Source organism: Hypomesus nipponensis, chromosome 23 (assembly GCF_054491055.1).
Source record: "Hypomesus nipponensis isolate SF chromosome 23, ASM5449105v1, whole genome shotgun sequence".
Taxonomy (NCBI): domain Eukaryota; kingdom Metazoa; phylum Chordata; class Actinopteri; order Osmeriformes; family Osmeridae; genus Hypomesus; species Hypomesus nipponensis.
Window position 1 is genome coordinate 23,448,668 of NC_140383.1, and position 27,113 is coordinate 23,475,780.

The 27,113-nt window shown below is 50.8% G+C and overlaps 1 protein-coding gene across 6 annotated transcripts; it reads left to right on the top strand.

Moving 5' to 3' along the window:
• Window positions 1-1,447: 1,447 nt before the first annotated feature.
• ppp1r9ala (protein phosphatase 1 regulatory subunit 9A-like A) lies at window positions 1,448-27,050 on the top strand. 6 transcript variants are annotated; one of them, XM_084688956.1, is made up of 20 exons: window positions 1,448-1,584; window positions 2,119-4,224; window positions 15,345-15,477; window positions 15,576-15,696; window positions 16,084-16,188; window positions 16,698-16,824; window positions 18,222-18,359; window positions 18,442-18,495; window positions 18,690-18,919; window positions 19,271-19,367; window positions 19,677-19,806; window positions 20,219-20,370; window positions 20,507-20,855; window positions 21,067-21,124; window positions 21,204-21,275; window positions 21,632-21,848; window positions 22,610-22,738; window positions 23,391-23,507; window positions 24,229-24,417; window positions 24,684-27,050. In XM_084688956.1, exons 2-20 carry the CDS (start codon window positions 2,317-2,319, stop codon window positions 24,840-24,842), a joined length of 4,485 nt encoding a protein of 1,494 aa, XP_084545082.1. In that variant the 5' UTR covers window positions 1,448-1,584; window positions 2,119-2,316; the 3' UTR covers window positions 24,843-27,050. The 6 variants fall into 6 exon arrangements, with proteins under 6 accessions (XP_084545082.1, XP_084545084.1, XP_084545083.1 ...); XM_084688958.1 differs by having other exon boundaries at window positions 22,694-22,738; XM_084688957.1 differs by having other exon boundaries at window positions 20,507-20,840.
• Window positions 27,051-27,113: the final 63 nt, after the last annotated feature.

Below are 27,113 nucleotides of genomic sequence, written 5' to 3' on the forward strand. Positions count from 1 at the left end.
ATTAGATCACCATCTGTGCAGGCATTTTCTGCCAAGTCTGTTTCATGTTTCATCAGAAGTATTTGTTTGCTTTAGATGAGTCACCCTGTGTTTGTTTGTTTGTTTGTGTCTGTTGCTGCCATAATTAATTTGGGCAACACCCACATTTATTTGAATTCAAACAGGCACTTTTCCTTTCCAAGACATTAAAAAGTTTCTCCATTAGAACAGTAACCATCCTCATTGACTGTGTCCACTGACAAGAAACAATGCAACTCTACATCATTGAATTAAACATTGAATTATCATGCTTGGAATTTGACAACATTGTGTTACAATCTGCTGTTTTATGAATTGGACACCTACTTAGAAATGCAGCCTATCAAATGGCATGTGTATAACAGAAGGTGGAGTTCAGAACACCATTTTTCTCAAACTGGTTTTACTTCTACATCCTGCTCTCTGTCTCATTGGTCGGTATTTTTGAAATCTAGGTCCTTGGCCAACTGGGAAATATCACAGAATTCTCATTCAGTGAGTTAATGACTGATCTCAAGGACATCGGCTAAACGCATTGTGGATTGCATAGCATTTTCATATTCCAATTGACAGTCAAATATTTGTATGCTTCTTGATAACTGCAAACAGTGGCGTTCCTTTGGAATGTGTACAGACAGCCATGGAATAGCCGTCACCTGCAGCATGGTGACGTGCGTTCCTGTCTCTGATGAAGGAACACACTGCTGCGGAAGTATTCTGGTTTTGTGTGTGCAGAGCTGTGATGCTGCATATCCTAGTTTTGGATTCAGAATGTTTAACTCTGATCAAGCCACAGCTACAGTACAAGTGAATGTAACATAAAAACCTGTTTTGTTTTGGTAGCCTTGTCTGCTAGCGGTTATGTTTAAGCCTCTTTGCTCGTGGCCTACTTGCATTGTCAGGAAGACTGAATATCTCCACACAGGTTAGATAACTCTGTTACACAAAGAGCACAGTCAGGTACCTGGTTGCATTTCCTGAGTTTTTTTTTTCTCCTTTTCATTCAGGTCTAATGAACAGGTCAAGTGTGATTGTCAATAGCGTTTCATGCACTTCAATTGCAAAGTTGCTGGACATGGCGAGCACTCTGAATATACACAGTTGGTGACCCAATTAAGAGTCAGCGACGTAGCAATAAAATCATTTTCTTATAAAAACGCATTTCAGAAGTTATACCACTTCTAGCTTTCTTGTGCACGTAAAAAAAATGTGCTTGTATCTCCCCTGCAGCAGCAGCAGCAGGTGAACTGCTTCTCTATAGAATACAGTAGATTGGCTCTTTCCCACGCCATTCCCCCAAACTATCATGTCTGCGCGGCCGTGCTCCCTAGAAGGGGGTGGGGGTTCAGTCGTGGAATGTTTTCGTGTGCGCGCTCCCGATCTTGTCTGATCTGGTAGCGAGCCAGGAGTGTTCGCGGGTGCGCGACGGGTCTGGAGTACAAGGAGGCAGGAAAGCGCTGGATAGGGGGGACGATGGCGGTGAACAAATGACAAGTTTGAAAGTAAACTGAACCGAATAGGCTACAGAGGATTTACCAGCGCCCGGTACAATGGAACGAGTAGGAGGTGAGATATAAAGTCGATGGCGACGTGTGATAAAGCTTTGAAATGTTTCTCTCACTTTGTGTTGGGCTACTTGAATTGCTACACTGTGATTGTATGACTATTCTCTCAGACACTACAGTCATAGAGAAACTTAACTGCAACTTTGTTTCACTGAAGTCACTGCTGTCTAGTGGGATGTAGATTTGTCTGTTGTCGGTTAAGGATTTCATTTAAGGGACACAGTATACAATCCATGTTTAAACAATACCTCCTTTGGTCAACCGATGTAGAATCTATTGGCGCTATTTGCTAGCCTGATTTCTATTTCGACGTAGTTATGCCGGATAATAGAGAAATAGGCTGCATTTAATAGTCAACCACTGAATAGGTGAAATTGACTATTTTATTAGGGAAGTTGGTTTGGAGAATACAGCCCAGGTAGACAAACGCGTTGTATGCCCAAACAATAAAAAACGGGCCCTTGTTTTGAAAACTCTATTCAACATGTTTTAATTAGATTTGTTTTGTTAAGATTTTGCGTTCTTTTCCTTGTAGATAACCACAACATGCGAGCGTAGTTGAAGAAAACCACCGGAGAATCTCAGCGGGGAACCAATGGCTCTAGTCGAGTAGTCAGGAGAGGACAATAGCCTACAAGTGGGACGACAAACAAGGAAATACTCTTCAGTTAACGCTAAACTTCTTCAAACTCGTTTTCTCATGATTACTACTGGTTTATAAATAATAATCATAATGATTAAAGCCGAGGGTAAAGGAGAAAGGACTCTGAGGAGTGCTTCCCCTCATAGAAATGCCTACAAGTCGGATTTCCACGCCATTAAGTGCTCCTTTGATGGGACAAAATCAGACGTTGCTGCGAAGTCATATGCAAATGGCTCGAGCGACACCCGGGAAGATGCAAGGGGGAGGCCTTTTGGAAATCGGGTAAACAAGATAAAGAACATTTTCTTACAGATGGACGGGCAGCAACAAGAAAGTCAGGAGGTAAAGACCGTTGTAAAATCAGACGCAGCCCCGGTTTCCCCGCCAAAGCCTCAGTTTGCAGTCAGCACACCCAAAACTAGCTTAGGCAATGCCACTAGCCCGGAGCCGCTTAGTTTAGATAAAACTCCCAAAGGTGAAGACGTCGAAATTGACAAAGTAGCTTTGGCAGAGAAATTTTCTGTGACCAGGAAACTCTTTGAAAGGGGTTTGAAAGAGCAGCCCACCGCTGAGAAGCAGTCTACAGTTAGAGTAGTCAGCCGTGTGTCCCTGGGCAGTGTGTCGGATGAGGGCAAGAGCGCTAGGAGAGTGTCTGCGTCCACAGAGAGCAACATAAAAACAGAGGGGACTGTTACTTCATTGAAGAGTCCAGATGAGAAGAGTGATGCGGAGGATGTAAAGCCTGTGTCCAGGCAGTCTCTTAATGCAGGGCCCATCTCAAGGAGGCTGGATAGCTACAAAGTGGATGGTGACAACGAGGAGATAAACAAAACCAACGCTACAGGCAGAGAGGCCAGATCATGCACTTCCACCGATCGCTCACTACCCACTTCTCCAGCAAGGGAGAGCTTTTCCAAACCCACATCTCCTTCTAACGAGGCCACGACCAAAGCCACATCCCCCACTGGAAGTGCCGTCAACAAACCAACTTCACCAGTCACCACCATCACTCTCAAATCAACCTCCCCAGTTTCCAGTGCCTCACACGCGCCATTGTCCCCAGTGACAGATGCCACTCCTAAACCTGTGTCACCAGATCAAGCCGCCCCAGGCAGCCACGGTTCCTACAAGCGCTCTTCCTCAACTGGGGACAGTAGACAGTCAGTGGGCTCCGAGGAAATCAAACCGACCAGTCCAAACCCAAGAGATCAAAAACAGCCTTCTACTTTAGCCAATAGCGTTTACAGCTCCAGCAGGGCCAAAACGTCCGACAGTACCAATAGTGACAGGAACGCGTTGCAGAGTCCCACCAAGGACCAGCCACCAAGCCAGGCGTCCCCGGAGCCCCGAGGGGTGGGCATAGTGCGGGCAGAGCTGGTGGTGGTCCAGAACGAGTCGTCGGAGAGCGAGGAGAACGAGGAGGAGAACGCGGAAGATGACGTTTTCGAGGAACCCGAAGTGCAGAGGGCGGCGGAGACGAGAGCCGGGCCCCAGGACTTCCCCCCGGAGAGGCTGAATGGCCAGGCCGCTCGCCACCTCGCACGGAGGGACCAGGGCGAGGCGAAAGTCCCAGTGAAGGGAGATGCAAGTAGACTTCAGGAGGAGCGCCAGCCCGGCTGGAAGGAGGAAGGGAGTGAGGAGCCACGACCCGCAGCTCAGTCTGGGGAGACTCGAGAGGAAGAGGGCGAAGAGGAGGTCGCAGAGGAGGAGGGCGAGCAGGAGAGACCCGCCGAGCAGGAGAGACCCGCCGAGCAGAGTCTGAAAGACTCTCCAGCGGTCTACGGGATTGAGAACGCAGCGTTTGTGGACGACAGGGACATACACCAGGCCCTCTGTGAGGAAGAGGAGGAGGGGGAGGAAGAGGAGGGACAAGGGCCACAGGAAGAGGAGGAGCCTTGTGAAGAGTATGAGGAAGACTATGAGGAGGCACCCGGGCTTTCTGACGAAGAGGAGCTCGCGCCACGGAGGAAGATCAAGTTCTCAACAGCACCCATACGGGTAAGTGGTAACACGTCAGTAAAACCTTCTGAAAATATGAGGAACCTACTTTAAACAGTTCATGTTAAATGTCCAGATGGTAACGTCTATGACACAGTCACACTTGGTTCCATATAAATGTTCCTGACTTGACAGCCAGGTTATACAGTTGGCAAGGCACACATTTAGTGGCTTTTGCGTGCTCCGTTAATGTGTTTTCTGTGCTCCTGTATCATTATAAGAGCTGTTTCATGGATTGGAAACCCAAAACCGATGGGGTTGTTTAAGCTACCGTCAAACTGAGGCACTTAGTGCCCAGAGATGTTTTTGAGGGAGCACATCTTTAGCATGTCAAGGATGCAGTAGAACAGGCAAGGAGACGGAAGATTTGTGGGTGTTAGTTGGGAATGCTCCAGGGGGTATTTTGAGGAATATTGTTGACGTTACATAAGAGCTTTGTGAGAGCCCAGGCATTATGAGGACAGCCGGTAGACAACTGGAGGGTCCTGTGGAACTGTTCTGTACTACAGTAAACAATGTCATGGCTGCTACTACAGTCGGAGATAAGTTGCCGGTTGATTGTGCTCTTCCAGAATTCTTCATCTTCTTGTTCTTTTGATGTTCAGCCATGCACAGCTTTGAACATGTAAAGACGCCTTGGTTGTTTTGGTCATAAGGAGCGTAGGCTCTCGTTCACCCTCGCGATCTCAGTTTCGGGCTGGGCCTTAGTCATTTAGTTTGTCAGGGGAATTCTGGGTTTTATCACTCCATCTCTAACTTTACAAGCGGGACGTAAATCCTAGGTGAGATCAACACATTCCACCGTTGCAGGATCTCCTTACATCTTCTGTTCATTATCAGTCAGGTCAAAATGGCTGTTGAGGGATTTAGAAACCAGAAACTACAGGACTGCTTTTCTTTGTCCGTGTCTGCCATTCCAAAAACGTAATGAAGTCGTTTTGGGAGGAATTTATTTCTGCCACAGGCTCTGATCTTGTAAACACCATGAAGGAAGAAGGATGTTGGCTTGTATCTCCTGCTATCGTCAGATCTAATCACCATTTTCGGCTGAACAGGGGAAAACAAATCACTCCAGTCCAGTGCATTCCAGTGCTTGTGAACGGCTGGGTGTTTACGCAGAGCCTGAAATGTGTGTGTTGTTATCTCAGGGTGTGGATCCCCCAGTTGTCGTAGCAGGGGGTCCTGGGAGAGGTGACCAGTAGCTGACCTGGAGGTGGACACATACATATGCAGTGTTTGTAGTGCCTAAGTTTAAGTCAGGGGTAGGCAACCCTGGTTCTCGAGGGCCGCTGTCCTGCATGTTCTAGATGTTTCCCTGCTCCAGCACACCTGATTCAAATGAATGGTCATTACCCGGCTTCCACAGAGCTTGATAACAATCCATTCATTTGAATCGGGTGTGCTGGAGCAGGGAAACATCTAGAACATGCAGGACAGCGGCCCTCGAGGACCAGGGTTGCCTACCCCTGGTTTAACTAGTAGCAGACTAGACATTAGGCATGATTCACAGTTCACAACAAGAAATAAAAGTGATAGATGGGCTGTCGTCCGTCCACTTGTTGACACAAACAACAGTGAGAAATAGATGGCCACCACCAGAGATAGTTTAGACATTCCCATGATGACCATTGGCCCTGGAAGTGGTCACACTCTCTTCCAGAGTGTGGCACCATTGTTGAATGAGTTCACTGTTGGTCTCAGCTTGTGTTGCTGTATAGCATGCTTGGAAACCTCCTCAGTCCTGCCCTGGCATGTGCCTCTACTTGTTGTGTGGAGTTAACCCACACTGGGGCAGGACGACGACGTGTCACTACACATTTCTCTCAGTGTGTATCCGCTGGTTTCGATTACTGTCTTCTATTCAAAACTAAGTGCATGTCCTCCTTCTGGTCCCCATATGGTGGGTGGCCCTATTTCATTCAATCTAAGGTCTTGATATTGAACTGAAAGTGAGCTGCTGTACACGGCTGTGAGGCGACCTCTTGGGGAAGACTCCACCTTGAGACAGGGCCATCTCTAAAAACGAGAGAGAGCTCATTCTAGCACCTTCTCCTTCCATTTCCTGACACCAGTTGGAAAGGTCCTTCTCACCCATCCACTACAGGAAAGTTGTACGGTGAGATCACAACAGATTGGTGTCTCTTACAGTGCTTATCAGGTTGGTCCACAGTGGTAGCGTAGGCATGTTCGGTTACCTCATGTATTTTTCCCCTCCCTCCCTCTTTTCCACCACCACACCTCCCATGTTAAATAAAGGTTAAATAAAGTGTTGCAACAAGGGGTCATTGACAGGCTGGCTCTTGCCAGTGGAATACCAGTGCTTACTGGTATGTTTGTGTGTGCGTGTGTGTGAGAGATTATCTGAGCAGTGACATTTGCATTTTAACGGTTCGCTCATCTTCGCCTGAGCCTCGGGCATGATCGGAACACGGTGAAACAGCTTTGCCTCTCCCGGTCCTCTTCCCCGGTAGCGCTTGGCCATGATCTGGTGTTGACTAAAGGCCCCCCCACTGATCCGGGCCCCTCCTGTTCAGCCTGCTGGTCTGGGCTGGGCGCTCCGGAGTCTTGGCCTGCTATCAGAGAGGAAGGCCTTTGTACTGGAGCCTCCTCCAGGATCTGGGTCCTGGGTAACCTGACACGGGCCAGAGGAGGAGGTGTCCCGGGCAGGAAGAAAGATCCTCTTTGTGAGATGCTGAAGATGGTCATCCCGGAAAACAGGGTTCATGTGGAGAGGACTCTGTGTTGCTCAGCTTTAGAGTAATCAGACACAGGGAATGCAAGGTTTTCAGTGGGTTCTGTGTTGCTTTGTCAGTGGAGCACTGGCAATTTACATTACAGTGTAAAATGTAAAAACAAAGTAAAAAAAGTGAATGAACATGACAAATCTAGACTTCCCTTTAACCATGACCTTGGTCACACCAGAGTCATCTTAAAATCTAGTTTATCATAGTGTTTGACTTGACTTCTTTATTCCCTGTCTAGACTAGTCTTCTCTTCTGTTCATTGTCTTGTTTACACGTGTGCCTGTGTTGCGTCAAGAGCCTTTTTCCTGTCTGCAAATGTAGGACAGGCTGCTGCAACTAGTTGATTTACCGTGCAGTCTAAATATACTGCACTGGGTCCTCAGTCTATGGAATTATATAAATTATTTGTGAAAGGGACAATTAAAAAAAAACAAATTTTGGTTAACCCCATTCAGCTGCTGTAGCACTTTTTGTGGGGCATTGAAATGCTGCACTCTCATTGCTGCTGTGTCAGTAGTACTGAGGTGTTCCGGAGAATTCCCTGGTTGCCGTTCCACACAGGGTTCATGTTTTCATAGATGTAAGACTCTAACCCTGAAAGTGTCTAATATACATGCTACATGACAGCCTCTTCGTTATTTTATCCTGTTCTACCTCACACGCAATTCCGTGACGCGTGACGAGGAAAGGGTTAACTCATCGGTGGTGAAGTCTGAATGGTTTTCCTAGGCGTGTCCTAATCGAGAGAGATTCTCAGGTGGCTTGACTCCTTAAATCTGTTTAAACTTTAACCACAGGGTGCTGGTGCAGCCAGCAATCTATGCCTGCTGGAATTCATGTTCACCTTTAGATCTTTGGTATGACGACCAGCCCGAGGGTTACAGGCGAGGGTGACTGAGCAGCACGCCTGTTGCCTGGAGGCCTGTTATTATCCTGCTTCAAGCAGCAGGTTGTACTTTAGCACACAGGTTGAGATGTCAACGCATTGTCCAATGCCAGATCTGTCTAGAAGGTTGTGAAATCTTGTCAGCCCGTGTGTTTGTCTCTGAGTCAGAGAGGACATTTGGCACCGGAGTGGAGCAGAGAAGGAGTTAATCATCACAGAATACGACATGGCAGGAACCAGGATCTGCACCTGCCGCTAGGCTCCTCCCCCCCTCAGGCTGTCACAGGAAGTCCAACCGACTGCTCTGGGTCAAGCAAACACTGCCACAGTCCCTTCCCTCTCGCTGTGGCCAAGAGCCTTTTGTAAACCCAAAGAATGGGTTGGGACTTTCTAAGACTTTGACTTTTGTTTGCACCTGTGCTTTCACCATTGATGAGTGCAGGGGAAGGGAATGCAGAGAAGTTAATGGAGGGGGAGGTTGTTCTTTTGTATGAATAGTCCACTTTCTATTGAGTTGGATCTCGCTCTGTCATTAGGACATAACTGTGTGCTGGCCTCGCTCTGTGGAAAGGTTGACTGCCAGCCCAGCCATGTGTGCAGTCGGCAGTGCTGCAGAGGAGAGCACAGCGTGTCTAAAGTGACCATTCTCCGTCCCCCTTCTGAGCCCCTGCCCCCATTTGTTCGAACCCAGAAGGCCTGAACATGAAAGCCCCGAAGCAGCGGCTGTGTGATTACTGATGTATGTTGTACAATCTGAGATGAATCCATTGTTCCCAGTCAGTCCCTGCCTCTCCCCTGCCTCTCCCCTGCCTCTCCCCTGCCTCTCCCCTACCTCTCCCCTGCCTCTCCCCTACCTCTCCCCTGCCTCTCCTCGCTCTGTTTCCTGTGTGTCCTGGAGGGTAGAGAGAGCTGTGCTCTGTGTGTTGTCTCTCTCTCTGTCTCTCTCTGTCTTTCTCTCTGTCTCTGTGTCTCCCTCTCTCTCTGTGTCTTTCTGTGTCTCTCTCTCTTTCTCTCTCTCTGTCTCTCTCTGTCTGTCTCTCTGTCTTTCTCTCTCTGTCTCTGTGTCTCTGTCTCTCTCTGTGTCTTTCTGTGTCTCTCTCTCTTTCTCTCTCTGTGTCTCTCTCTCTCTCCTCTGAAGCCTGCTGTCGACAGCTCCCAACAACATCCACACTGAGAGAGCAGAGGGAACACTCAGCCCCGCTGCAGTTCCTTCACCAGACAGGTCATGTCTGTGTGTGCACCCAAACCTGCTTATTCAGGGCTGCAGCTGGACTGGACTCGATCCTGATTATACCTGTCCCTCCCAGTGTGTGTTATTCTTTCCATTTCCTATCTGTGTTTGGTGTTCTGGTGCCCAGGAATGTGACTGACACACTCCACCCTCCATCCTGCCTAGCAGACAGACAGAGAGAGAGACACATGCAGACAGACAGACAGACACATGCAGGCAGACAGACACATGCAGACAGACAGACAGACACATGCAGGCAGACAGACACATGCAGGCAGACAGACACATGCAGACAGACAGACAGACACATGCAGGCAGACAGACACATGCAGACAGACAGACACATGCAGGCAGACAGAGAGAGAGACACATGCAGACAGACAGACAGACACATGCAGGCAGACAGACACATGCAGGCAGACAGACACATGCAGACAGACAGACACATGCAGGCAGACAGACACATGCAGACAGACAGACACATGCAGGCAGACACGCAGGCAGACACGCAGGCAGACAGACACATGCAGACAGACAGACACATGCAGGCAGACAGACACATGCAGACAGACAGACACATGCAGACAGACAGACACATGCAGGCAGACAGACACATGCAGGCAGACAGACACATGCAGGCAGACAGACACATGCAGACAGACAGACACATGCAGGCAGACAGACACATGCAGGCAGACACACAGGCAGACACGCAGGCAGACACGCAGGCAGACAGACACGCAGGCAGACAGACACACAGGCAGACAGACACACAGGCAGACAGACACATGCAGACAGACAGACAGACAGACAGACACATGCAGACAGACAGACAGACACAGGCAGAAAGACAGACAGACACAGGCAGACAGACAGACAGACAGACAGACACAGGCAGACAGACACATGCAGACAGACAGACAGACACAGGCAGACACAGACAGACAGACAGACACAGGCAGACAGACAGACAGACACAGGCAGACAGACAGGCAGACAGACACATGCAGGCAGACAGACACATGCAGGCAGACAGACACATGCAGGCAGACAGACACAGGCAGACAGACAGGAAAGCAGACAGACCGATGAACAGACAGACCCCAGCCAGGATCTGGGCTCCTTCCAGACACCTGGCCAGCTCTGGGTGGCAGGATCGGGCCAGGCTGCATACTAACACGCCCAGCTCAATGGCAGCCATTAATGGATCAGCTTGGATCAAGACTAGGGCTCCTTTATCACAGCATCGTACTGAGTTTCATTATGGCATCACAAATACAAACATGAATCAACACTTCTCTCTGCTTTTCTTTGCGGTTTTACTGAAGACGAGACTGTGTTGGAAAGTTCACCAGCTGCACCAACGAGACCCAACAGTGTGAGGCTGGGTACTGTTGCAGACAGACAGACACAGACAGACAGACAGACAGACAGACAGACAGACACAGGCAGACAGACAGACACAGGCAGACAGACAGACAGACAGACACAGACAGACAGGCAGACAGACACAGACAGACAGACAGACAGACAGACAGACACAGACAGACAGACAGACAGGCAGACAGACAGACACAGACAGACAGACACATGTACGCAGACAGGCACCAGCTGCACCAACGAGACCCACCAGTGTGTGGTGATGTGAGGCTGGGTACTGTTAGAACACAGACTTGCCCCGCCTGTCTACAGTGCTTCTGCTTCCAAAATGGAAGCCATGATATTCCACTCCTCTCAGACTCCATCTCACCATATGTAATATAATATGGCGTCATTAGATGTGGGGAAACAGACTGCTGTGGGTCTTCGAGGATTCTCACTGTCGTTCTCATCGAATCCATGAGATGAAAATATTATTCAGGCGAAATATCATTCTGCGCTTTGTTTATTTAGGACTTGGCTGCACCCTTTCTTTCCTAATTACTGGATGATGTGCTCCAAGCCCCTGCCACTAGCCTGCCCCAGGACTCCCTCTCTCAGCATGTTTTCATTTGCTGGCTTTGTGGAGCTGCTTACATTACAGGCTCCCCCAATCTGGTGCTCGGCGCTCGCTTTGGTGCCCTGGTGCAGTGTGAGTTCTCTTCTCTGGGCTCGCTTTGGTGCCCTGGTGCAGTGTGAGTTCTCTCCTCTGGGCTCGCTTTGGTGCCCTGGTGCAGTGTGAGTTCTCTCCTCTGGGCTCGCTTTGGTGCCCTGGTGCAGTGTGAGTTCTCTCCTCTGGGCAGCTTCTCTCTTCTCTGCTGACTCATTTCCCACACTGGTATTTTTTCAGGGGGAAGGGAGCACGGAAAGGGGGAACAAGTTTATGTTGTGGGTGGGTCTGCGTGTGTGTGTGTGTGTGTGTGTGTACGTACAGCAGGCAGCCCTTTGTGGTGGTTTAAGGTGGATGAAAAGTAATTGACAAGCCAGGCATGCTGCTGGGAGCTGGAGTTTCACAAGCCATGGAGAAAATGAAAACATGTAGCAGATGGTACAACGGTCTCCCTAGCCACATCATAACTTCTGTCACCCCATAAAAAATGTAGAGGAAGAAAATTACATAAAAAGAATGCGTTAATTGCCAAGCTCTCAGTCAAGTGTTGAAGAGAAAGCGGTGGTTGGTCAGAAGCACAGGATGTCCTTGTTTTTGCACCTGTTGACTGACAGGTTTGCGTCCAGAATTGAGCCACTTACCTGCTGAACCAGGCCTGTACTCAAAGATAAAGGCAAACAAGTGTTTCTCCTGGTAACCGGAGACGGCGATAACCACAGCAAACTGTGTGTTTCGGTGGGCTAATAAAGAGATCGATTTCTGGTTCTCTTTAGTCTGATGAAGACAGTGCTTGGGTGATAAGGTTTCTGCAAAGAAAGGGACATTGTTCAGAATAGCTGGAGTATTCCATGGCAACAGGGAAGCCAAACGGGGATGGGGGGAGGGGGTGAGGGGAGAAGACGAGACGAACCACTTTACGATTGCGGCTCCTGCTCAGGCCTGGGAGACTTCAGTTCCCCCTGTACTCTGCTTCTACATTCTCTGCTTCTACATTCTCTGCTCTTATTTACCATAGCCTCCATGGTTTCAGCCTTAATTAAATATGTCTGCTCTAACTTTATGGATTCATTTGGATTTTAACTGGCTATTAAGCTGCAAGTTGATCTGCTTTTGTGGTTCGTGTAAACGGTCTATTCCTTTTATGGCTCGATTTATTTTTTCTATTTTGTGCCGATCTATTAACTCTGTGTTAAAGATAATCCAGCCCAGCCTGATCATCTTAGGCTGAACTGTTTTCATGGGAAACAGCAGAAGGTATTTTGTGCTTCCTGTAGTTGGATTAATTGGCAAATCCACTGTAATCTGGCCTCCTCATGAGATGGCTCTGCCTTGTGGCCTGTGAGCTGAGGCCTAGTCTGTCTGGCCCCCAGACCCCAGCCAGGAGAGGCTGGAGGCCCGGGCCTGTGCAGGTGTAGAGCTGGGAGTAGATGCACCGCTAGAGGCTGGATCCTGATCTCTGGAAAAGGAGGATGAATGCGGTTGATGGGAGGAGTGGAGGCTGTGTCCGAATCATTCTATCCTCTACCACAGTGCTGCGTAATCCTGCAGTCTGTAATCTGGGTTCATGGACACGGGAGACAGAGATGTATTAACCCCTCCCACGTTCATCAATTGCATACTGTGGGTCTAGAGTACCGCAACAAAGCAGGCATATTCTTGTAACGGGTCATGTGAATGGATCGCAGATTTACAGCGTGGAATAATAGTACTCAAATAAGAACAGGGTTCTCCTGAAGCGGAACCAGAAATCTAATCAAATAACCGCCTATGTGTGTTTCTCTCTCTATATTTTATATATTATATTTTATATATATATATATATATATATACTTGTTTAAAAAAAGGCTCCACAGCACATATACTATACATTATATGTGCTGTGAAGCCTTGTTTTAAACAAGTGTATATATATATATATATATATATATATAATATAATATATAAAATATATATATGAAACACACACACACACACACACACACACAAGTAACGTCACAAATGGCTTCACACATGCCTATAGACACCTAAAACCCACATCAAACTCCCCAACGACAAGCAGCAACTCCTAAACTCAGAGGAAAAAATAGAAGAAACATTGGGAGGAGCAATTCAGTGGGGAACCCCCTTCCCCAGAGACAGCTGTTGATGCAGAGTCACAGTCCATAGGCTGAACACAATCATGCACTAAGAATAGCGACAAAAAAACAAACAGATATTCAGGGTTCTGAATTCGTACGGCATTTGCAGGGTTCTGCATTTGGCGTTTGTCCCAATCCAGATCCTCTTTTGAAGCTCTTCGTCAGTTAGTTGGATGGAGACCAAAGATTACACGTGAGACAGGGAGACGGAGGGAGTGGGAGTCAAGAGGCTGGTGGTTCTGACACACTACAGGATCCAGACCTCAGACTCACTCTGCTGCCCAGAGTGGAAATGTTTGCAGACTTACATCATCTCAAGCTCGCTCCAAGCTTCAAAACAAGTCCTCTAATCCTATAGAGTTGCTTTCTCTCTGTTTCCCCTCAGCGAAGAGCCACTTATGGCTGCTTCTAGGAGGGCCGCGTCGCGACATCTGAAGAGCACTTGGAAGATCTGATGAGCTTCCTCAGGGAGGGAGATTAGTCTGCCTGTTTGATGTGAGCACTACATTCGGTCACCTTTCGTCCCCAAGAGGATGGGTAAACCAGTCTGTGTGTTTTGTGTTCAAGGTGTTTTCTGCCAGATTAAAGTGCTGTGCCACAGCAGGGCCGCCCTCTTTGTTCAGAGCCTCATTTGGGCTGAAGGGCCCCGCGAGGGCACTGGGTCAGGGCCAAGGCACTGGGGGCTGGGCACGCCAGGGAACCAGCCCAGTCCATGTAAGGAGGGGAAGGATGTTTCAGTCACACTTCAGTCAGACCTTATGGCTCTCGGGAGCAGAGTGAGTGTCAGTCTGGAGCTCACCTCTCTGGCAGAGTAGCAGAGGATCAACATTCTGTCGTCGCTCCGACACTTTTGTGTGTGAATTAGTCCCACTTTGACTCACGCGCACACGCGCGGGAGGGGAGACGTGGAGCTGAACGGCTGATGCTTCCCTCCTGCTACGCTGTCACGTTGACTCTGATTGGCGGAGGCTGAATCTGACTGGCGAGCGCTGTAGAGCAGAGACGATTTCCGATCGGTACATCCCAGCCGGGCCACAAGGGGCTGTCACAGGACATCCGAGTGAAGACTGTGTGTATACAGGCCTGGGAATGAATCGGGGATGTATACAATCTCTGTATCCTGGCTGGAGACCCACCAGATGCTTATCTGCAGAGTGCAAAGAGTGGTTCTGGAAACTCACCTTAACTTGACCCCGCGAGTGTTTCACAGATTGGATTATGGAACCCGGCCATGTTGGCCTAGTAATATCTGTGGTATGCGGTGTAAATACATTGGTGTGTGCTGCCTTATTTAATCACAGAAACGGCCCCACCTGCAATTTAATATGAACGAGGGTAAAAGGTTGGGAATCCAATGAGGGGTTTCGGTGTGTGTGTTGTGGTTATCCACTGATAATAGCACTTAGCACGACCACCTGTCTCTCCTGAGCATGGTCTATGTCCCACTCACTCCCCTGTGTCTCCTGATCATGGTCTATGTCCCACTCACTCCCTGTGTCTCCTGATCATGGTCTATGTCCCACTCACTCCCTGTCTCTCCTGAGCATGGTCTATGTCCCACTCACTCCCCTGTGTCTCTGTGGTTCCCAGCTGTGCCCTACTTTCCGCCCGTGCGCGTTCCGTCTCTGTTTGCGCTCTGAGACGGACTCCGGGACAGATCCGGTTTTCTCCTCCTCCCCGCAGAAATCCTCAGCTCTTGTAAAGCCGTAATGAAACTGTCTCCCACAGAAGGTCTTTGTGCGCGCCTGCATCTTGGAGCCTCTGTGAGTGTGTTTGCTGTAAACCTGGGAGGGACTGGGGACCCTCCCTGTCCTCAGCCAGCACAGAGGCCTCCTTCTCTGAGGAGACGTCTCTGAATCGACCCTCGCTCGCCACTCTCGTTGTTGTTCTTTCTAATAACCATCAAGCAGAAACGTCAAAGCTGTTACTGTCACTGACCCTTCGCTCTGTTAATATCAAATGAAGAGACATTTGGTGTGCGTGAGCAGCTTTAAACGGTGCCCTTCCCCGCATCAACGCGGTGATCGGCAGACTTCCGGGTCCCAAGCGGCCGGCTCTGAGAGACCGCTGACGTCCTTTCTCCCTGCCGCAGGTGTTCAGCACCTTCTCCAACGAGGACTATGACCGCCGCAACGATGAGGTGGACCCCGTGGCCGCATCGGCCGAGTACGAGCTGGAGAAGAGGGTGGAGAAGATGGACGTGTTCCCTGTGGAGATCCAGAAGGGTGAGGGTTCCCTCGCGGCCTCTGTGGAAACCCGTCCCAGAGCGCGCCGTCTGTCCACTGGTAAGGTCACCGTTCTGACTACCTCCTTCCCCCACCAGGAGACAACGGCCTGGGCATCAGCATCATCGGGATGGGGGTAGGGGCTGACCAGGGGCTGGAGAAACTGGGCATCTTCGTGAAGACCATCACCGAGGGGGGAGCAGCTGAGAGAGACGGAAGGTGAGGCTTTCCGACCGGGGGCGCGTCGATGAGCGCTGACCCTTTACAAATAGGGTTTAATGCGAGTCAAACTGCCAGTGCCGTGCGCTCCATCCCTGCTGCAGCCCTGTCTGATGTCAAAGGACACAACTGGTTCATCTCCCCAGAGTCCCGGGACACAATTTCCAAACAACCGGCTGTATTTATAACCTTCTGAGGCAGCGAAAAGAAAATATCTATTTCCGTTTCCCATGGAATACATCTCTGTTGAGCTGCCAGCTGGAGAGAAAAAAAAAAAAACATGCACTTGGATCTCCTGACGTTGCCCTTGAGAAGACTGAATATGAGTCGGGACGTTCACACCCAAGCACTCATTCCTAGCGCGCTGGCGTGTCCTCTCCTCCCCAGGATCCAGGTGAATGACCAGATCGTGGAGGTGGACGGGATCAGCCTGGTCGGTGTGACCCAGCTGTTTGCTGCCACAGTCCTGAAGAACACCAAAGGCACGGTCAGGTGAGTTCAGAGTCCTTCTCTCCCCCAGCCCACAGCTTCAGCCAGCCTGGGTGTGACAGGAAACCTCACAACTCTCCTCAGGAGATAAGATAAGACTGTAGAACAACCAAGGGGCCGAGATATGGTCGGCTCCTTCAGAGACAGAGCAGAGCTGCATATTAGTAAAGTCTTATTTTCACTGTTGTTGTTTAGTGTTTTTTTCTCGGTAGAGGGCAGTCGACAGGGAGCAGGGGTGGACGTCAATGATTTACCATAAGCAAATGAGTCACACACAAACACACACAGCAAAGTACTCTCACAGTTCAAATAGCGCCCACACAAGGAAACGTTCAACAAACTTAGGCAACATCCGAACAGCTGCTGCAAGCGCATCGCAGCGCCGTGAATCAGACGCGAGTGGAGCCACGGTGCAGCATTCCGAGGTGACGCGCGAAGGAAACGTTCAACGTCCTCGTGAAGGAAGGCGTCTGCCGCCCTTCTGTGACCTGCTGTGCTCCCACTCCACACAGCTTCCTGATTGGCCGCGAGAGGCCGGGGACGCAGAGCGAGGTCGCTCGCCTCATCAGTGAGACGCTGGAGCAGGAGAAGATCCAGCAGCAGCAGCTGGAGGACCCCTACGAACAGTCCACGGAGGAGGTGAGTCCCCTGGAGCCCCCTGCTCCTCTCCTAACCCCCCTACACCCACCCCCAGCCCCCCTGCTCCTCTCCTAACCCCCCTACACCCACCCCCAGCCCCCCTGCTCCTCTTCTAACCCCCCTACACCCACCCCCAGCCCCCCTGCTCCTCTTCTAACCCCCCTACACCCACCCCCAGCCCCCCTGCTCCTCTTCTAACCCCCCTACACCCACCCCCAGCCCCCCTGCTCCTCTCCTAACCCCCTTACACCCACCCCAGCCCCCCTGCTCCTCTCCTAACCCCCCTACACCCAGCCCCACGCCTAACGGCTCGGCTCTGGCTGCTTAGCGGGCCCTGAGGGAGGCCGTCCCTGGGCCCTCCCTCGCTTGGTGGTCAGCTGAGCTGAGCTGGGAAGAGAGCAGTTAGCAGTGAGTAAGCCCGCTGTCAGCTGGCAGCTGCGTGGGAGAGCTGGGCGTCACACTCTGTCTCTCTGCCTGACTGTCTCTCTGCCTGACTGTCTCTCTGCCTGACTGTCTCTCTGCCTGACTGTCTCTCTGCCTGACTGTATGTCTGACTGACTGTCTCTCTGCCTGACTGTCTCTCTGCCTGACTGTCTCTCTGCCTGACTGTCTCTCTGCCTGACTGTCTCTCTGCCTGCCTGTATGTCTGACTGCCTGTGTGACTGTCTCTCTACCTGCCTGTATGTCTGACTGCCTGTGTGACTGACTGCCTGTGTGACTGTCTCTCTGCCTGCCTGTATGTCTGACTGCCTGTGTGACTGACTGCCTGTGTGACTGTCTCTCTGCCTGCCTGTATGTCTGGCTGCTTGTGTGACTGTCTCTCTGCCTGCTTGTGTGCCTGTATGCCTGCCTATCTGTCTCTCTGCCTGCATGTCTGGCTGCTGGGATTGTGCAATGTTTATTTTTCTAAAGCACAAGCAACTACGGGCCTTTATTTCAGTTCTTGGTATGAGCATGGTTGGTCTGCTTTTTGGCACCTAGTTTACAGGTATTAACGTTCCAAAATATCCAGCCTGCCCGTGTGACTTTTTCACGAGGAAATGTTTGACGGGACTTTCATCTACCTGTAAACAAAGAGCTGGTGTTGGTGTGCAGAAGAGGTGACATATTTGGCGGTTGCTGTGTGGGTATGCAAAGCATGAGCAACAGGAGTGTGTTTGTGTGTGTTTGTGTGTGTGGTGACGAGTCGTGATGACTAGTCTCGCTCCTGTTGGCTCTGCAGGCCAGCCCAGCAACAGATATGATGAACAGATTAGAACTCCCCCCTCGTAGATCTGAGCTGTACGTGTCCCCTCTGACACACCCAAGGCACGGCATGGGTGTAGGCAGGTGATTGGCTGAGGGATGTCATCCTTTGTGTGTGTGTGTGTGTGTTTGTGTGCGTTCCCGTTCTCCAGGAGGAGGAAGAAGGGATACTTGGATCCAGTTTTGGTGACGTCGGGAGGTCTGTAGAGGTGCTGGACCTGCCAGAATCGGAGGCCTTGTTCATGCCCACCAACATGGACTCCTCACAGATGGCCTTCAAGTTTAAAGAGGTACTGGAGATGATGTCAGTCCTTCTGTTGTCCTTCTTGGTGTGGTGTGTCACATGACTCATGCTAACCTGCTTCTCCACAGCTCCAGCACAAAAACAACATGGCGGCTTCTGAGATCAGCCAGCTGAAGGAGAAGGTATGTAGGTCGTAAAACGATCGGCAGTGACTTGGAGAACAAAGGAAGGGAGGTGTTGTGGAGGTGTTAGTCAAAAGATGCATTTCAAAGCCGTTGGCATGAGCTGACGGGATAAGATGTGACGCGATGTTGAGACGTGCGAGGATATGACCCGCGTGGCGCCGCCGTGACCGTGAGCGCCGCCCCCTCCACAGCTGACCGCCACGGAGGAGGACCAGGCCTCCCGGGGCGCCAGGGAGACGGAGCTGGAGAGGAGGGCTGAGGAGAACGGGGAGAAGGCGGCCACCCTGGAGAAGTACTGGCTGGAGGCCCAGGCCCTGTGCAAGAGCCTCCACGAGCAGCTGAGCGAGGCCCAGAGCCAGCACGAGGCGCTGGATAAGAAGTACAACAAGGCCAAGAAGCTCCTCAAGGACTACCAGCAGAAGTGAGTTCACCCGGGGTCCGGCCCCGGAGGTGCTACGTCCGCACTGCCTGCCGACTCTGCGTTGTTTCCATGCCTGGTATCTTAGGTGTCGCGTGTTTGAGTTGGCGTCGGCTCCAGGCACTTTCCTCCAAGCTGCTGCGTAATGCTGCATGAAGTCGCACATTCATGTCGTAGGACTGCGTTGCACGGTTATGGTGCCTGAAGTTGCTACACCTGTCGACCTTAATGTCATGTATTTTTTGCTTCTCCGAAGCTAGGATTTGAACCTGAAACCTACTGTCAAATACGCTAACCTCTGATCTATTCCCTCCCCAGATTTAGATGCTGATTATCTGTGGTTTTACTCTCCAGGGAGATTGACTTTGTGAAGAAGGAGGAGGAGCTGAAGAAAGTTCTGGAAGAGAAGGACAAGGGGTACAAGGACCAGCTTGACGCACTGCAGCAGAGGGTAAGGTTTGAGGACACTGGATTGGACTGGGGCGCAGGAGTGAGGGGCCTGACGGCAGGAGGGAGGGGCCTGACGGCAGGAGGGAGGGGCCTGACGGCACGAGGGAGGGGCCTGACGGCAGGAGGGAGGGGCCTGACGGCAGGAGGGAGGGGCCTGACGGCAGGAGGGAGGGGCCTGACGGCAAGAGGGAGGGGCCTGACGGCAGGAGGGAGGGGCCTGACGGCAGGAGGGAGGGGCCTGACGGCAAGAGGGAGGGGCCTGACGGCAGGAGGGAGGGGTCTGACGGCTGTTGTTGTGCCTCGTCCACAGCTGGCTCGTTTGGAGTCCCAGGGGCTGGAGGCTGGGGGCGGAGCCGGGGAGTCCGACCCGGGGGCTGCAGAGGGCGGGAGGAGGGGCAGCCAGGGCAGCGAAGACCCAGCACAGACTCCTGACACACCAGGTAACACACTCTCGTCAAATGTGAAATTGGAAGGATTAACCTATGCCAGTAAATCCTTCCAATTTCTCCCACACCAATCTGTTGTTTGTGGCTTGATGAGGAGCGTCTGCCAGGGAACTACAGTGGAAATGTTGCCAGACTAGAAAACATGATTAGATGGTGTTTATTTAGCCCAGTGTCTCCATGCGTGGTGTGTTGATGCTAGTTTAGCTTTGCCAATTAAACTTTTGACCAACATTTTAATTGAACACTTGCTTTTGTACATTTTTTACATTACGTGACTGTTGCCTTGCCTTGTCATAACAATCCCATTGCCCAGAAGGACCTGTGTTAGCCGAGTGATGACAGTTATGACCGTAAGTCTCTCTCTGACCTCTGTGCCGGTGGCGTCCTGGGTCCCCCCCCCCCCCAGAGGCCGACTGGAGCGAGGTGGTCCCGGAGACGGAGCGTCTGGACACCAGCGCCCACAGGGCCCGGGCACAGCTGGCCCAGATGTCCCGGCGCCAGCGGCCATCCCGGAACAAGCTGAAGGAGAACCTGGGCGAGTCCCCCTGCCGGCCGCAGGTGAGCCCACGACCACCCTCCCGCCTTCACCATGCGCTTCTCCACAGACCTGCGCACACACTTCCCCACACACCTCTCTCCACCCTCCCTGCTTGGTCTTCTGACCCGCGTTTAACCCTCCGCCTGTGTCTCCCAGGATCCCAAGGTGGAGGAGGAGGATGAGGATGTGGAGCAGGAGGAGGTGGAGGAGGAGCAGGAGTCTCCCAGGAGGAGGAGGTCCATCCAGGAGAGCCTCTCCCTGCCCGTCCCGACCTGCTACCGTGGCAACGGCCCGAGGGAGGAGCCTCCGTTGGCCGAGGAGAGATCCAGGAGCAGGGCGGAGCTCTCCGGAAGCCCCTCCCTGCCGCCGTCCCAGCGCCACAGCGGGGGCAGCGGGGGGACGAGTCCCTCCCTGTCCCCCCCCACAGACGCGTCCTCGCCTCAGTCGGGCTTCCTGAGGAACGTCAAGAAGAGGGAGTCCAAGGGCAAAGGCAAGGAGCTCAAAGGTGCTGAAGGCCCGCCCGCCCGCCCAGTCCGTCCACCACTAACACAGCTCCACCCTCTGTGCAGACTGTGCACACAGCTCAAATGTTGACATTGTGCAGACACAGGAAATGCAGACGATGTCCCGCAGAGCCCCCTGCTGGTTCTCTGTGATGGTGCCAGTTGATTTCTCTGTCCGTCGTGTCATGGTGTGTATAAATGCCTCTGTTCCAGATGACGGCAACGAGAGCGCGTCTGCGGGGAAGCCAAAACGACGATTCCCTGATTTTGGGTGAGGACAGATTCTTCTCCATCGCCGGGCCAGTTTGCTCATTTGCTCTTGTGTGACGCGAGTGTTTCAAAACACACAGGGGCCTCAGGAAGTCTGGGGGCAAAGGGAAGAAACACGACAAGGAGGCCCTGAGATCGTCCCTGGACAGCAGGTACTGTGACACTGAGGTGTCAGTGCCTCACCTGCTTACACATCATCTAGTCCTGAGATGACGTGTGTGTGTGTGTGTGTGTGTGTGTGTGTGTGTGTGTGTGTGTGTGTGTGTGTGTGTGTGTGTGTGTGTGTGTGTGTGTGTGTGTGCACCTTCTGCGTCCGCTTGCGTGTGTTTTATTTTGGCGTGTGTGTGTGCATGTGTGTTCGCATCCCTGCCTTTGTATCGGTGTGTGCGTTTGCATGCTTGTGTTTCTGTGTCGTGTGTGTATGAATGTACGGGTGTGTATGTGTGTGTTGGTGTACCATGTAACCCGTTGTCTTGGCTCCTCTCCATCTTCCTCCCCTCGGCCCCAGGGGGTCCCGAGGGTCTGCAGAACTTCTGGAGGAGTCCGGGGGGAACTTGTCCCCCTCCGACTCCATGAGCTCCATCCCCACCTGCATGCCCTTCTCCTGGTTCGGGGACAAGGACAGGGACAAGGACAGGGACAAGGACCCCTCGTCCTCCAGCAGCAGTCTGCCATACACAGCCACTGAGACCAGCAGTGAGCAGAGCCAGGACCGCAGGAACAAGGTGAGGACACACACTCACACGCGCGCACACACACTCTCACGCCACAGTGTGTGAGATTGAGGAAGGGGCTTTGATGGCACCTCCATTTCGATGTCTTCTCCAGTAAGGACAGATGTTTAGTGTCTTCAGAATTTACCTTAAAGAGGAACAAGAACAGCTGGCTTTTACAAATTCAACGGACAAAAGTTCAAACAGTTTGTCCTGGCAGAGTTTCATTCTGTTCTCTGAGGTCTGCACTACAGAGCTGGATGAAATTCCCTGACCTGACCCCTCTTCCTCACTGCTAGACGACTTGATAATGAGCCGGCCAGCGACAAGACCGTATTTGTCTCGTTTTGACATTTATTCCCCATTAATGATTATTATCCACTCGTCAAGATGGTTTAGGTATTTATGGGAAAGCTAAGAGCCGTAAATGAAGGATAACAGCGGGCTGGTGTCCCATGTTCCCTGCAGAGATTTGGCTGTTACCCTCCAACGACTCCAGTTACCTCAGCTTTAAGAACACAGATGAATCGTGTCTTTAGTCCGAGAACGACGGGGACGATCCAGTGAATCCAGGATTCAGTGGCTTAGCAAACCAAATCATATCTAGATTAAATCAAATGAATGTGTGGTTGGAGGTCTATTTAGCTGACTGAGGCTGTGGTAGATCGTATGAGCTGACAGACAGACAGACAGACAGACAGACAGACAGGGCCAACCAACCAACAGTAGGAGCTACAAGAGTTGTGTTGACAGTTGTTTTCTGTGGCTGTCAGGACTGTGTGTTGGTCTCTGTGTGTCTCGTGTTGTGCGAGGAGGCACGCGGAGGGTTCCTCACTGACAGTCCTTCTCTCAAACAGACAAATCTCTCCTGGTCCTCTTTGTTCAGCCGCTCCTTAGATTTGGTACAGTATGATTTCTTCTCCCCCCCCCAATCGTAGAGCAGTCTGTAGATTACTAACACGTCTAGTTTGATTGGTCCCTGTCTCCCTTTACATACTAATAAGAAACTATTAATTTGGTGTTTTAGTGAAGTTGGTGTGTGGTAGTGGGTTAAGAGCTCACATTTCAACAATGTTCACAATATATTGTATTAATTATGGTTGACATCCAATCGAATTGACTTCATACACATGTATTTACCCTGCATTTAAAAAGTGTTATCTTAATGCATTACCACATCATTATGGCAATCCTGAGTTAGTGTTTCTTTAGTAGAATTAGTTCTTGGTGTGGTCTTTGAATTCCTGAGAGTCGTAGAAGTAGCTTTGTCCTGTGTTTGATGTTCTTGTGTTTTGAAAAGTTCTTTATGTCCCCATGAATTTTAAGAATGTCTAGTGACACGACGTGAAATCCCGTATATGCCCTCCCCGTTGTGATAATTGGGACTAATCAAGATCAATCTGGATTCATGGCGTAATCTCTTGACACTGTAGATAACAATCTGCACTGTCGTGAATCACATTCAGGAAGTGGATCCCGTGGTCCCCAAACGTGTCCCACATGATGAACGACTGTTGATGTAGTTAATGCGTCCAATGTCTCTACCTGTTCCAGAGCTTGTCAGTCATAGATGATTCTAGCCCTGGCAGTCCCAGTTCAGACATCTCAGGGTTAGTGGCTGAGCCCAATCTGTCTGGGCGCTCACACACTTTAATCTTCTCTTCCAACGAGGTGAGTGCTCTCTCTGTTCCAGCGTCACTAAGGGGTGTGTGGGATGCTGGGCCCAAGGGGGGACGTCCTCAAGCATGCTCTGTTGATGAGAGAGCCCCCTGGTGGCCATGAATGGATGCGGTCAAGAATGGTCAAGCTGAGAATGTGGTTGCACGCATGACGGGCTGTCCTCCGTGGGGGTAGTGTAGCACTCTGGTCTTGGGCTGTGGGGTCTTGTGAAGAGCACTTAGGGCTTTTGTCGCGGCAGGCCATTGTGCTGGTCTAGTCAGTGGAACCGTGGCTGCACTGGTGCCTATGATGAATGGTGAATGTTTTGGCTTTATCCACTTGTGGTTTATGTATCGGTGTTGATACATGTATTTTCGTCAGGTCGAACGGATGTTAAGTGTTTGCTCGTAACTACAGATACATGGACATGCTACCTCTGCATGTTCTAGATTTGACCTGAATGGCTGTTAGGGAACACTAGACTAGTGTGCATGGCTTTGGAAGTTCTTTATTTGGGCCTTTTATTAGGATTATGGCACGTTCAAATGTTTTATCGCTACATCCTGCAATATGATGTTAAGATGCTCTGATTAAGTTAACCTTCTATATTTGATCCAGAGGACCCCTGTTTGGATAGCCATTCAACTCCCATTGCTCTTATGGAATGTTTTTGTTTGTTTATCTGGTCTGACGGCATCTGGTCTGACGGCATCTTTCTCTTCATGCTCTGAAGACCTTGGACGACGAGCCCGCCCCCACAGGGAAAGAGTACCAATGGCAGAACCGCCCGGTCTCTGATTGGACCAATCAGCAAGTCTGTCACTGGCTGATGGGCATGAACATGGACCAATACACTCCTGAATTCACTGCCAAGGGGGTGGATGGCCAACAGCTCATGCACCTGGACAGTGACAAGTTAAAGGTAAAGGTGGAATTCATAGTGAACTGCCGAAATGGCCACAAAGGGTTGTTTACAGTAGAATAAGCCAAGCATGATCTGAACCAGGCTGGCAGTTAGTCTCTACAGACGTGCTTTCAAACAAACTCAATCTACTTTAAAACAACTCTTGTTAGGGATATGTCATATGTCAGTCATTGATAAAATACCAAGTGAAAAAGTGGACATGGAGGGGCATTCAGAGTGGCGTGACGACCAACCTCCTGGTGTGATTCCCCTGTCCCCCCCAGGCCCTGGGTGTGTCCAGTCAGAGCGATCGCTCCACCATCAAGAAGAAGTTGAAGGACATGCGCAAGGCCCAGGACAAGCTGGAGAAACAGAAGGAGAAGAGAGAGAGGGAGGCGAGGCGCAGTGGACGGCTGCCCCCCACCACGGACTCTGTCTGCTGAGACCCTGGTCCCCACCACAGACCCTGGTCCCCACCACAGCCTCTCTCTGCTCAGACCCTGGTCCCCACCACAGCCTCTCTCTGCTCAGACCCTGGTCCCCACCACAGCCTCTCTCTGCTCAGACCCTGGTCCCCACCACAGCCTCTCTCTGCTCAGACCCTGGTCCCCACCACAGCCTCTCTCTGCTCAGACCCTGGTCCCCACCACAGCCTCTCTCTGCTCAGACCCTGGTCCCCCACCACAGCCTCTCTCTGCTCAGACCCTGGTCCCCACCACAGCCTCTCTCTGCTCAGACCCTGGTCCCCACCACAGCCTCTCTCTGCTCAGACCCTGGTCCCCACCACAGCCTCTCTCTGCTCAGACCCTGGTCCCCCACCACAGCCTCTCTCTGCTCAGACCCTGGTCCCCACCACAGACCCTGGTCCCCACCACAGCCTCTCTCTGCTCAGACCCTGGTCCCCACCACAGACCCTGGTCCCACCACAGCCTCTCTCTGCTCAGACCCTGGTCCCCACCACAGACCCTGGTCCCACCACAGCCTCTCTCTGCTCAGACCCTGGTCCCACCACAGCCTCTCTCTGCTCAGACCCTGGTCCCCACCACAGACCCTGGTCCCACCACAGCCTCTCTCTGCTCAGACCCTGGTCCCACCACAGCCTCTCTCTGCTCAGACCCTGGTCCCCACCACAGCCTCTCTCTGCTCAGACCCTGGTCCCCACCACAGACCCTGGTCCCACCACAGCCTCTCTCTGCTCAGACCCTGGTCCCACCACAGCCTCTCTCTGCTCAGACCCTGGTCCCCACCACAGACCCTGGTCCCACCACAGCCTCTCTCTGCTCAGACCCTGGTCCCACCACAGCCTCTCTCTGCTCAGACCCTGGTCCCACCACAGCCTCTCTCTGCTCAGACCCTGGTCCCCACCACAGACCCTGGTCCCCACCACAGCCTCTCTCTGCTCAGACCCTGGTCCCAGCCTTGCACCCTGCGTCGCCCCAGACAGCGCTTCTCTAGCCCGGGCCAGCTCCTGTTTCACACAGTGCATACATGCCATCCACTTTCCACAAGTCAGTACGTGCGCACAAACCCGTCATTCACGAGGGGCGTGTCTGCTACAGCCACAGACATAGTGGAGCTTGTTCTTGTGTTGATTCAAGGTGTGATGCAGACCACTGAATTGTCTTTCTCTAACTAAATAACAACTCAGCAAATCAATCTTGTTTATATGAATTATACTGTACTTGCTTTTACATAGTTTAATATGTTTTCCACTATTGCAGCAACCCTTTTGACACTACAGTTGACATAACGTTTATGATGGCATATTAGGCATGTGACCAAAACCAGAACCGACCATATTTTTACCACTATCAAGCTGCCGAAGCAATGCTTTTTGTCTTTAAGTTACCAAGTAGTATGTAGGTGGAAGATAGGTGCACAAGTGGAATGACTTCAGTACTGCATTTTACGTGTTTTATACTATTCTTTGCTTGGGTAACTTACCTGTGGCCATGTACAGATATTTTCTTGCAGGAACATTGTACAGTTATTAAGATAAAAGCACTATTATCGTCTTTTAAGCTTCAAAGGGTGACAAGGTTTTACATGTATAAATACAGTTTTATACATACAGTATGCCTATTAACTGCATAACTTTTTAAAATGGAATTAAAGTCCATCATTTAATACTTTATACTTTTTCTACTAAGTAGAATAGCCTCTAGGATGAGAACATTTTTGCTAAATGAAAGGCAAAACGAATCAAGTAATGACGAGGAGAATGCTGCTGATCTTGTCTCCAACTGTGCCTGTGCTTTGAGAATGGATGATTTACTGCTCTGTGGTCCAATTGAACCAACAATTTTCATGCACTGCTGAATGGTACCAAGATGTTGACTGTTATTCTACGCAGCATGCATTCCCCACATGGTGGGGTGTCTGGGTTCATGGGGAATGAGATGTGCCTATGACAAATGAACCTGTTCAACTGTTGACTTAATCTTGTGTTTTTGTCAGGATGCATGCTAAGCTTCCTGTCTTAAGTAGGATTTTTCTTGATCCTTGCATGATTCAATGTCTCATTGATTAAAACTGCAGGTAAGAACAAACTTGTTAGAATTCTTCCATGTGTTCAATCAGAAAGTGCACGGCTTTAATCTTCCTATTCTTGGTACACTGACAATGCAGCGTAAATAAACAAAAACAAATTAGGTGTTTGTGGTGCTTGTTATGGTTCTAATGTAAGTAGCACTGACTTACACTGACACAACTCA